The sequence below is a fragment of the Silurus aristotelis genome, assembly GCF_946808225.1.
Source record: "Silurus aristotelis genome assembly, chromosome: 18".
Taxonomy (NCBI): Eukaryota; Metazoa; Chordata; class Actinopteri; order Siluriformes; family Siluridae; genus Silurus; species Silurus aristotelis.
Window position 1 is genome coordinate 9,237,520 of NC_139591.1, and position 12,664 is coordinate 9,250,183.

Here is a 12,664-nt window from a genome sequence, read left to right on the forward strand (position 1 = left end):
AGTAAAATAAGTATTTGAACACCCTTCTATTTTGCATGTCCACTGTGAGAGACATAATCTAAAAAAAAAAATCCAGAAATCACAATATATGATTTTTAAACAATTTTTTTGTATGATACAGCTGCAAATAAGTATTTGAACACCTGTCTATCAGCTAGAATCCTGACCCTCAAAGACCTGTTAGTCTGCCTTTAAAATGTCCACCTCCACTACATTTATTATCCTAAATTAGATGCACCTGTTTGAGGTCGTTAGCTGCATAAAGACACCTGTCCACCCCATACAATCAGTAAGAATCCAACTACTAACATGGCCAAGACTAAAGAGCTGTCCAAAGACACTAGAGACAAAATTGTACACCTCCACAAGGCTGGAAAGGGCTACGGGGAAATTGCCAAGCAGCTTGGTGAAAAAAGGTCCACTGTTGGAGCAATCATTAGAAAATGGAAGAAGCTAAACATGACTGTCAATCTCCCTCGGACTGGGGCTCCATGCAAGATCTCACCTCGTGGGGTCTCAATGATCCTAAGGAAGGTGAAAAATCAGCCCAGAACTACACGGGAGGAGCTGGTCAATGACCTGAAAAGAGCTGGGACCACCGTTTCCAAGGTTACTGTTGGTAATACACTAAGACGTCATGGTTTGAAATCATGCATGGCACGGAAGGTTCCCCTGCTTAAACCAGCACATGTCTAGGCACGTCTTAAGTTTGCCAATGACCATTTGGATGATCCAGAGGAGTCATGGGAGAAAGTCATGTGGTCAGATGAAACCAAAATAGAACTTTTGGTTCATAATTCCACTAAATGTGTTTGGAGGAAGAAGAATGATAAGTACCATCCCAAGAACACTATCCCTACTGTGAAGCATGGGGGTGGTAGCATCATGCTTTGGGGGTGTTTTTCTGCACATGGGACAGGGCGACTGCACTGTATTAAGGAGAGGATGACCGGGGCCATGTATTGCGAGATTTTGGGGAACAACCTCCTTTCCTCAGTTAGAGCATTAAAGATGGGTCGAGGCTGGGTCTTCCAACATGACAATGACCCGAAGCCAGGATAACCAAGGAGTGGCACTGTAAGAAGCATATCAAGGTTCTGGCGTGGCCTAGCCAGTCTCCAGACCTAAACCCAATAGAGAATCTTTGGAGAGAGCTCAAACTCCATGTTTCTCAGCGACAGGCCAGAAACCTAACTGATCTAGAGAAGATCTGTGTGGAGGAGTGGGCCAAAATCCCTCCTGCAGTTTGTGCAAACCTGGTGAAAAACTACAGGAAATGTTTGACCTCTGTAAATGCAAACAAAGGCTACTTTACCAAATATTAACATTGACTTTCTCAAGTGTTCAAATACTTATTTGCAGCTGTATCATACAATTAAATAGTTAAAAAATCATACATTGTAATTTCGGGATTTTTTTTTTTTTAGATTATGTCTCTCACAGTGGACATGCACCTACGATGACAATTTCAGACCCCTCCATGATTTCTAAGTGGGAGAACTTGCAAAATAGCAGGGTGTTTAAATACTTATTTTCCTCACTGTACATGGCAGAGTGAATGCAAATGTTTATCAGAACCTTCTTCAACAACATATGGTTCCTTCCCTGCATTCATCACCCAATCACAGTGTTCATGCAGGACAACGCTCCATGTCACACAGCAAAACGGGAAACTGAAAACATTGAAATAATGACATGGCCTGCCCAGAGTCCTGATCTCAACCCAATAGAGAACCTCTGGAAAATCCGTGGCGACTAAGTTATGGCCAAGAAACCCACTACAGTCACCGAACTGTGGAGGAGACTGGAAGGAGAGTGGACCAAAATCACACCAGAGCAGTGTGAGAGACTAGTGCTGTCCTGTGGCCGCAGATGTGCTGAAGTCATTCAGAGCAGAGGCCTGTACACTTCCTACTAATTGCTTCAGAAAATTTTGTTGTAATCTTTTTCCATGGTACAGTCATTGTTGTTCTCTAATTTTGATCAGTGTGTTTTCTGCAAAATAATGTTTTTTTTAGAAATGCCCTAGTTATTTTTTGGAAAAAACTCCTTCAACTGTTGAGCAGTAAAGATGACATTATTTCAAAATTGTTCAATTGTTTATAAATTGTTCTCTAATTTTGATCTCCAGTGTATATTTGCAATATGATAAAAAGGCCTTCCCGGGGTTATATGCTTGTTTGCGTGTGCATGATGTATTTTACATTATTAAAAAAACATTGCTCGTTATAATCATTGCTTGGATAAAGTTTCAGAAAAGCTAAAAGTTCTAATTCTTTGTGCTCTGGCAAAAAAAAAATATATTTTTTTTATTTTATTTGCTATTGTAGAAATGCTCTGTATTGCACTCTCTGAGATATTTGGGGAAAGGCTGGAATGTCAAATGGTGTATGCATGTGTGGAGAGACAAAAAGGCTGCATAAGAGTGATGCTCATGACATAAGAAAAGCTTTGCAAAAATAAAAATTAAAAATGAAATGTCCACACATTCCATTATCAAACTTTTCACTTAACTATGGGTTGCTATTTCTTTTCATATCAGTTCATTTGATTGATAAGAAGCTTACCTTGCCCTCATGATTTGGGCAGGAAAGAGGCTTTCCAGCAACTGCTGCGCTCACAGACTCAAGCATGTTGCAGGCCTCTGGACGGGAACATTCCGGATCCCTCTGCAACACCTCCATCAGATTGGTGATAAAGAAATTATTCTGCAGAGCTGCTACGCCTTTTTCAGGCAGGATGGAGGTCTGTCGGCACACTGGGCACGAAAGAGTCAGTGACTGGGGTGGTATATAGTTTTGTAAGCACCTGTATAAAAAAATAAATTAAAAAAAAGAACAAAGTAAAGAAGTGATATTGAGTGGAAAAAAGATGAACATGAGGAAGATGTAAAATAATTAATATTATTAATTACATGACATAAAAGAATGATTTGGGTTAAAGAAAAAAAAAGGGTGCGTGAGATATAAGGAGGAACAATAAATAAAGGATTATATTTATGGAGTCTCTAAATTTTTTTGTTGTGTCAAACCACAGAGGCATAGAACATAAACACTAGTTAATAACACACAGCAAGGAGAGGATGCTGCACCTTTGTAAAGGCAAAATGAAGGGAAAAATATATATAAATAAAGAACACACACTTATAGAAAAACTGTCTGAAGCCAATAAGAAACAAGCAGCAAAATCAGAGTTTATTCCGGTTTTAATTTTACAAATATACATATATGACCACAATGTATGTGGAGACCTGACCATTATATCTATATGTGCTTGTAGAACATTCCATTGCAAAGTTAGTCCCCCTTTTTTTGCAGTAATACTCTTCTGGGAAGTCTTCTTTTTTTTTAAGACCTTGGAGCAAAGCTGTTGGTATTTGCCCAATCAATCACGAGAACATTAGTGATATCAGGTAAGGAAGGCATGTTCCACAATGGTCAGTGCTGTGCAGATCACTTGAGTTCTTTAACATCATCCTCAGCAAACCATGTCTTCAGGGACTTTAATGCAGGAACAGGTGATAATAAAAACAAAGTTTTTGTAGACAATGCTGTGCTCACAATTGTGGCAACATTTTGGGCAAAATACCTACAGTAAAATACCTTTCTAGCCATATGTGCTTTGTTTTTTCTCCAAACTGCACAATTGTATAGGATGTCTTTGGATGCTGTAGCATAAAATGTTCCCTTCATCTGAACTAGAAAAAAAAGAACTTTTCCAGAATGACAATGTCCCTGTGCACAAAGAAAGCTACATGAAGATATGGTTTACAAGTGTTACAGTGGAGGATTTTAATTGGACTCCTATAAAGCTCTGACCTCACATCTATTAAACACCTTGCACTCCAGGCCTCCTCAGTCTTCATCACTACCTGTCTCAAAAATCTGATGGAACATTTTCACGAAAGTGTGGAGGATATCATATCAGTAAAAAATGTGAAATAGGATGTCCTAAAGTACATCTTATAGTCAGGTGTTCACAAACATTTGTCCTTATTGTGTACATTGGTGTGATGGCTGTGATCACATAGCTTTGACTATGCAGTGTGAATTAAGTTAAGTTAAAGATTTCAGTTTAATTCTGGATCATTTACTACAAAACAGAGGAAGTAAATATAAAACAAATGAAAAAAAGGAATTCCTGAGTAGCACAAAAAACAGTTTTTCGACTATTGACAGGAAATCGTGAGTGCAATAAAATGCCATTTATGTTCAGGAGCCAAAGAAGTAAAATTGGCCATGCTCTGTGTGTGAGAGACTGCATACTGCTGTGGGGGTCTGAGATGGCAGATGTATGATGAAGGCAATAGATGGCAGAGTGTGTTACGTTGCCAAGTGATGCAGCAGAAGCAACAGCTCAAAATGATGCAGTTGGCTGACTTTGCATGTCTCAGAGGAAGTATGTGTTAGCCTTCACCTTCCTCACATAGCAGCTGTCACATGATAGGGGAGCACTCAGTAATCACTAAAGCATCACTTAATTTTAGAACGAAAACACTGCCGTAAGTTGTACTACTAAGTTGTTTGGGTATCTACACCATGTATTTACAAAGTTTGGTCACAGGGGACCAGTCTAATCAAATATGGGTAACATCTGACTATCCTCTTATGGACTGTTACAAAAAGGTGTTCAGAAACACTAGAGCTCTTAGAGTGTGGGTAAAACAGTACCGTTCACAGAAGGTGTGTAAGCAGGGCAGCACTTTGGGGTTGTGGAAGTGATCGAGGCAGATGCTGCAGACCAGGAACTGCTTGTCTATTTGCCGCACCACTGGACTTGGGCTGCCAGTCTCTCGCTTAGCCATGGTGACAGACATTCACAGACACAGCTGGGGGCCAGGACACACCTTAACCTGTCTCACACACACACACACACACACACACACACACACACAGTAAACATGTGACACATACCCAGACAGAGGGAGGTATGGTTAATCATAAAAAAAATTAAAAGAATACTACTAAATGGGTTTTGAGGCTTGAAGACAATTTAATAATGTCAAAAGTTACCCTGAAAGCATGAGTTTACAAGCATTTATTTTCATCTACATTTTTTATAATTAAAAATTTGAAAGTTTACAGTGTATCACAATAACCATATTGGATTTACTTCCTAATATTTTCCAATATACAATACTTCCTGTTTCATATTTTACAGTTCTTATAATTATTATACCTTCCTTCAGTCACACATCTCTCTGGCTTCAGTTTATCCTTCAACAAGCACAAAATGACACCATGAACTATGCAGACAGAAGAAGAAAGAAAATGCATATTTGCTAAAACCACAGCTCTTTACAAAGATGGAACAAAACCACACTCAACTCCTATATACAAGTTTGCAATAGTGTCTATAGCAATACAATATTATCTAAACTGTTTAGGTATTTTGTAAACACCTTCATTAGTTTATATTAAGAATGTCAAATCACGTAGCTTTTAATGTAATTTTAACCATATACAGCTGACAGTACACAGTGAAATGAGAATTCTCCGGGACCCTGGTGCTACATAAAACATAGAGCTACATCACACAACATGCATACAGAACACAGAGCTAAAGTCTAAAGTAAGTTGTCCTAGCCACATAAAGTGCATTGTGTGCAACAGATTGCAAACAGTGCAAGACAAAAGACAACACAAGACGGTGTAGGACAGATACACAAAACACAAAACAGCACTGCCAGTAAACCGTATGTTTTAGTACAATGTGCAAAAGAAAACTGTACACAGGAGTGTACTTGTAAATAAACACAACATGTAAACACAAAAGATAAGCAAGTCAAGTAGATACAGCAGCAGTTAGGTAGATTTAATTGCTTTATATTAAAACCAGTGACACAAGATAGTGTTATGTTGCTACCTGACTTTTAGTGGCACAGAGTTTAACCCCTAATGGGCATTAATGCCTGTTATAAGAACACTACCTGGGTTTTGAAGTAGGAACAGTTAAATACACTCATAAAAATTTTACATCAGGATAATCTGAACATTTCCATCCACAAATGCCACCCAGATGCTTGTTCTTTCCCTTGAAAGTAGACTACTATATTTGTTTTCTACACTTGTTTTAATTTTCCTCACAAGTTCTCCCACACTACTGCATTTGATGCATCAGATTTAAAACATGTATGCTTATAGGCAAGACCAAAAAACAAACTAGCCCACCCATCTACCGTTAGGCACTAAGTGTGGATTTAAACCCTGGTTTAAACAGAGCCACCATCCCTCAACATTCATGCACTGAATAGTCTTTCTCTATACTGATATCCAAGTAGTGGACTGAACTTTCCCTGACTGTCCGAGCAGCTGAGTCACTACCTTTACCCAGCACTTCTTAACTTCGCATGTCCATTTTTAAAAAATCCCTTGATTTGTTGTTTTTTTAATGCCAGACCTTCCCATAACAAGCTTGATGGCATTCAAAATACCTGATCTAGTCTACTCACATAAGGATATATTTTTTACTACAAAGCACTTCAGTGAGTCACTCTAAATAAGGGCATTCTGTAAAGAGGGTTAACCTTTCAGAAAACACATCAAGCTGGACTTCTTTTGGAAATCTAAAGGCAGTTAACATGCAAAGAACACTTGAGAAACTGCTTTTCCCAATTTTAGATTATGTGGAGAAACATCAGTGTCAGTAAGTGATGTCAGCAGTGGCTGTTAGGAACACACTGTGATAGCCAATAATAACTTTGACCTCTTTACTCCCCACCCTCCAAGACCTGTTCCAAACGAAGGATTCCAGATGTGCAGTTTTAACATGAGCATTAGCATGAGCTGCTGTTAGTCTATTGGAGCAGTTTTCAGTGGGTCATGGGCAGATTAACTTTTAATGCCTCACATCCTTTTTCCTCACACACAAACTTCTGTCAATGGGTCAAATGTGCAACAGGAATTACGACCTTAATTTGAAGGTAATACTTTGTCTAAAACAGGATAGACGTGTGACTAACGAGAGTAGAAACAGGGGGTCTCAAAAAGTACATCTGATATAATCCCCCATTATCACCCCCCTTTTTTTCTCCATCAGTCTGTTTTGATGGGATGATGTAGCAAGACTAAAATAAGACTGGGCTATCACCCGAGAGGACTTAAACAGGGTCAGACACTCCAGTAGATGCCTGGGATTCACAAGATGCCAAGTTGAGCTCTCACAGGCCATGTATACTTTGACGGCTTTCTAGAATAAGCACTGGGATGAGGTGAAAGAGGTGTACACTTTTAAGTTTTCTAACTTCTTTAAGTTTAACTACAGTTATTGCGTTAAAAAATATATATTGTTTTATGCAATTACTTACAGCTCCATCATTTATAAGCTTTGTGGTTACATAAAGGTTCTGTGCTAATATAGATTTAGGACTGACCTAGAAGGAGTGGTAAACCTGAAAAAAATATAACTTACTTTTTACAGAAAAAAAATCTAACTGTTGTGTGACACTATTGTGATTAAATGAAAACCTGTCAGTGTTTATGATACAAAAACATAACATCAACCAAAAAACAATCACCACTTGACCCAGTATTCCACCCTGTGATGTCATTTGCATGCACTTAGTATTCAATTTGTTTTAGATTAAACTGCAGCCGGATGACATGCCCATGAAACCTATTTAAAGGAAAATCATAACTCATAGTTAAGTTGACATTCTTGAGCAAAACAGGATATTCAGGCAGGAAAAAACTTTCAGCTGAACTTTTTTATCCATCAGAGTTTACTGGTCTTAGAAAAGTAGGTGAACTAAAACAAATATGAAGTGGGATATAACATGGCATGGTGTGACGATCACACAGTCAAATGAAATACAGGCAACAAAGTTCATGCCCCTGGTTAAAGCATGCATCTCGCAAAACACAGGGTTATTTACACTACAGTATGTAATCCTAGATGGTTTGCTGAATAAATTGTTGTTAGCCTTTAAAATACCTCAGAACAAACACAGACTTACAAAGACCTCAGAATGTGAATGAGAGTCAGAACTGTTGAAAATAAGGTTTCATTGACACTGAAGAAAATGCTTGTCATTTGTATCTACAGTGGCAATGGAAACTGAGACTGACTATAAAGCAGCAGCTGTCTCTATGAAAGACCTGCAACAATGACATTCTTCAGAGCCTCAGTATGATTATAATTGCACGAGCGCACACACACACACACACACACACACACACACACACACACACACACACACACACACACACACACACACACACACACACATATAAACACACATATAAACACACATATACACACACACTTACAGAAGAGTTGAAGAAATCTCAGGCAGGCTTCATTCCTGTTTCCTGTATTCCTGCTGGGCTCAGTAACAGAACAACAAAATGAGATCCTGTGTCACTGTCCCTGCCTACGCCCCCTAAGCTCAAAACTCTTTACCCTCCCTCTGCTTCTCTTCTTCATTCCATGTCTCTCTCTCCCTCCCTTTCTCAGTCTCTCCAACCCACGCCTGAGTGCACACAGGCTTTCTCCAGGCACCTCATACTGACTGAAGCTCAGCTCTGACGTGAGGCTGGATTCTAAGCCGCAACCCACACCGGCTATTCCATTGGCTGACACTGAACACACACCAAGTCCTCTTCCCGTGGACTCTTCCCTTATTGGTTGGTCAGCATAAGCCTGCCGAAAGCAAGGATTGCCTCACAGGCTAACAATGCCTGCTGACAAACTGGGTGGGGTGAGACAGCATAAGGGAAAAGCACAGAGACAGAGTTTGGCCAAAGAAAAAATGTCTCGTCAGATAAATATTTCATCACAAGCAAAGCTGTTTCTTAGCTGGTAAACAAGAAAAGTGTTATGTAAGGTCCGGTGCAACATTTAAACAGGAGAAGCCAAGGAAATGGAAGAGAATTGGCATTAGTTTAAAGGTCACTGTGCCAGGAATATAAACATCTCTCCATGACATCATTAGACGGTATCTCGAAACCAGTGAGGCTAAATATGTACCTCTGCACTGAAGTTCAATGAAGTGCACTTAGTTTTCATCAATTCTGCATCATTATCCTCAGCTCCTCCGAATGGGTCTGAGATGATTATGGGGCAAATGATAGAGTCTTTGTGGGTTTTTAAAATAATGCATTCCCATAACATTAAAGAATCTCATTGTAATGCATGATAAATAACATAAACCTAAAAAGACATTATACCCAGGTCAATATCAAACTATCAAACAAGTTGTAACTTCTATAATAAAATTCACTTTAGTGACAATTTAGGAAATTTGACTTGTATGCAGTCAATAAGTCAATTATATAAACTATGACGTCACTCTCAACAACTGTTGGGTGTCACCGGATCTGGGGATTAAACATCGAAAGACTCGGACAGCCTAAGGATTATCAAGCACCATAAAAATATGTTTGCGGTGACAATTAAGACAGATGATCTCTCTTTAAATACAGCCAATTGCATTAATGTTTTGAAAAAAACATTGCTACAAGGGAGAATATATGATCCATGCTTCAAACCATGCTTCAGACTATAAATCTCTATTGTTGCATGCAATCGTTAGAATTAAAGATACATCTTCAAGCAAGAGTGCAACATTGTAAACTATTACAAGTCATTTTTTATCATAGACAGAATGCGTAATCCTCCTTTGCATAGGCTTTTTTTCTAATGAACTTTAGAATTAGGAGATTATGATCTGTGTGGATACTTGTCACTTCTTGCTTAGTCAATTAAAACATTGTGCAGTCATTGCCTAGTTACTGACATAATTAAGACAAGTCTATTCCTCTTTGTACAGACATGTTTTTTTTTGTTTGTTTGTTTTTTGTTTTTACATAAACCTGTCAAAAGAAAGTGCAAAGGAAAGTGACTGATAATGCCAGTCTCAGGACAGACAGACAAGAGAGAGAGAGAGAGAGAGAGAGAGAGAGAGAGAGAGAGAGAGAGAGAGAGAGAGAGAGAGAGAGAGAGAATGGCCTGGAGAGAAGTGAAGCTGACCTTGGAGGAATGTTAATCTAAAACACATCTGAACTTGTTGCCTTTTATGAATCATCTTCATTTCGTATTAGAGGTCACTAAAAGGATGATAGCATATAAAACATTAAAACATGTATTTTGTCAGTGTGGGAGATTTCAGTATGAAACAGGAACAGAATACCTTATGAGATGCAAAAACAAATTCATACAGCAATCTTTTACAAAAGACAAATGCCACTCACTGTTTCTCAGCACAAGAGCACTGAATATGGCTCATATTGTGACTGAAAATTTTGACAAAAGCTTTCACTTAGCATATGCACATATAATGGACAGAATTTATTTTTGTGTGTATACATGTCTTCTAATTAGTAAATGATTATGCTGTTGCTTGTTCTCCCTCTCTACTCTGAGAATATTTCTCGATGATTTGAGCCAGAAATAATCTGAGAACACACAATGTATGTGTGTATGCAAATGTATACACACATAAATAAATAAAACCACTGCCTTGCTCTGGGCTCACTCTTGATCATGTGCCCCCTGAATCCAAAGGCAGTTTTGCATGTCTACAAAAAAAATGAATTTTTTTCCATCTCATACAAAAAAAAATAATCCACGTGAGCTGGCTGTCTTTTTACCAGCGGGCATGTTGAGTCACCATGCAGATGGCAGGCCAGCTGATGGTGTGCTGGGACAAAGCTCCAAGGTTCGAATATTATTTATGCATAGCAGACCTCATTCTAAAATTCAGGAGTTAGTGATTGACAAATTTGTTTTATTCACATTTTTTATGGAGATGGAGGAAAGGAGCAGAGTTTGAGCTAAAGAAGATTTTTTTAAATCCACCATCAGAACTAACAGATGTTTGATATTCAGTAAACAGTGAGAAGGCAGGATGAGAAATAAATATAGATGGCAAAAAAATCAGAAAAGCAGGGTGAGCTACACAAGTGGCACAGAGCACAGACTGTCATGTGGTTCTAGGGTAACCTAATAAATTAATATAAGGCCAAATAAAGTTTAAATAAGTTAAAAAAGTGAGTTTTCTAATAATATTTAGGTGGTGGAAATTAATTAGCTATGGAAAATAATCATGCTCCATTAGTGATGCATACATTGAACCCATAAGCTGTGTTTGGAGCACTCATGACCTTTCTTCTGCTCTCTTTTTCCAATAATTGAGATACTGACAAAATGTTCTAACATGCACACAATTGTAGCTGGTAGAAAAAGCACCTTTAATAATATAGGTGACTGCAAAAAAACAAAAAAAACAAAACAAAAAAAACAAACAAAAAAAAAATCATACAATTCTGCTTTTAGATATATTGCAAACACTGTGATGAAAAGGGATTTTTTGGAATGGATAATGTCCACATATTGCAGATGCCACTAATAGTGCACAGCACTGTTCAAAAACACTGTGCACTTGTTTCCCATTCACAGATTGAGAAATTTTTTTTTCCTTTTTTACCTTTATTTTTTTTAGTGTCACTCAGACTTCTTCAATAATGGCTCCGTCTCCATAGCAACGGAAATGACTAAGGTAATCTTTTTCCTTTGTTTTTATCAGAGAATAAGGTAGAAAATAAGTAAGAGTAATACTGTAATAAATGTGTGTCTCTCTAATTAATGCAGTGTTCTTAATCAACTAGGGAAATATATTTTTTTAACATGTTTTTTTAATAGAAGGAAGTACTGATATATGGTTTATACATGCTTGAAGAGAAAAAAAAGACATAAATCAATAACAAACGAGAAAAAAAAGCAATACAGCATTTGTGGCATCCAGTGGCAGCATGAAGAGCACTCCCAATTGAAATACATTACAAAAAATAGTCGTCCTCAGTGACACAAAAAAAGAGAGGGAAATTCAGCTCTATGAACACGAATCAGTATATTACATTTTGTGATTATCACACGAAATGCCATGAGACTGGGCTGATGTGACTCACGGTCATCATTCATTAATCTCCTCAACATGTTCATTAATATGATCCATATAAAAATTTATTGTAAAAAGATGCACCTCACAGAATACAGTTGCTAAAAATGACTGGATATGTGAATTGTTATACTGTCTTGCATTTTCCTGCTTTTTTTTACTTCCATGAGCGTGTACATGGTTCAAATTATACTGCAATCAACTGCTAGGGGGCACTAAAGACAATTTAGTTTTTTTGTAATTTACTTTTTAAATGCAGCCACCTCATATTCAATGTCTCAGACACTAATGGATGCACTAAAGTAACATATGTGTCACTGAGTGTATTGTACCCATTGTAACAGTATAGTGTAAATATACTGCAGAGTAAATTTGGATAAATGACAAATAGTGTGGCATGAATTTTGTAGGGGTGCAGGTAGTTTAACAACCAACGTTTTGCAGAAATGCTGTTTTCATTCTTAAAAGCAAGTGTGGGTGACTGAAAATAATTTCAGTAGAGATTGTCAAAGAAAGGAGAGCTTCCATGAGGCTAGACAGTAAGAGCTATAAAAGACAACTGACATTTAGCTTTAGCAGGAAGACTGGCATCATATTCTTTGGTAAGCAAAGAGAAAAAGGAGGAGAAAGAGGGGGCAAGATGAGAATGGGGAAAAAAGAGGAAAAACAGTGTGAGCTTTGCAAGGGGCACAGATTGTCATATGGTGCTGGGATAACCTAATGAATTAATTAAGATAGTAAGTAGGGTTAGAAAAATGATTTGGGCAT

The 12,664-nt window shown here is 37.9% G+C and overlaps 1 protein-coding gene across 7 annotated transcripts in view; it reads right to left on the minus strand.

Moving 5' to 3' along the window:
* The window catches only part of trim3b (tripartite motif containing 3b), a 43,350-nt gene that overhangs the window by 21,118 nt on the left and 9,568 nt on the right, over positions 1-12,664 (minus strand). For 3 of the 7 annotated variants that reach the window (XM_083569077.1, XM_083569080.1, XM_083569076.1), the window contains 2 exons: positions 4,671-4,852; positions 2,568-2,808 (listed from right to left, as the gene is read on the minus strand). In XM_083569077.1, the coding sequence (XP_083425203.1) occupies positions 2,568-2,808; positions 4,671-4,816 (387 nt within the window). In that variant the 5' untranslated portion in view covers positions 4,817-4,852. Of the gene's footprint in view, positions 1-2,567; positions 2,809-4,670; positions 4,853-5,178; positions 5,246-8,267; positions 9,007-12,664 lie in introns of those variants that run through there. The other 4 variants (XM_083569079.1, XM_083569082.1, XM_083569078.1 and 1 more) reach the window with 3 other exon arrangements.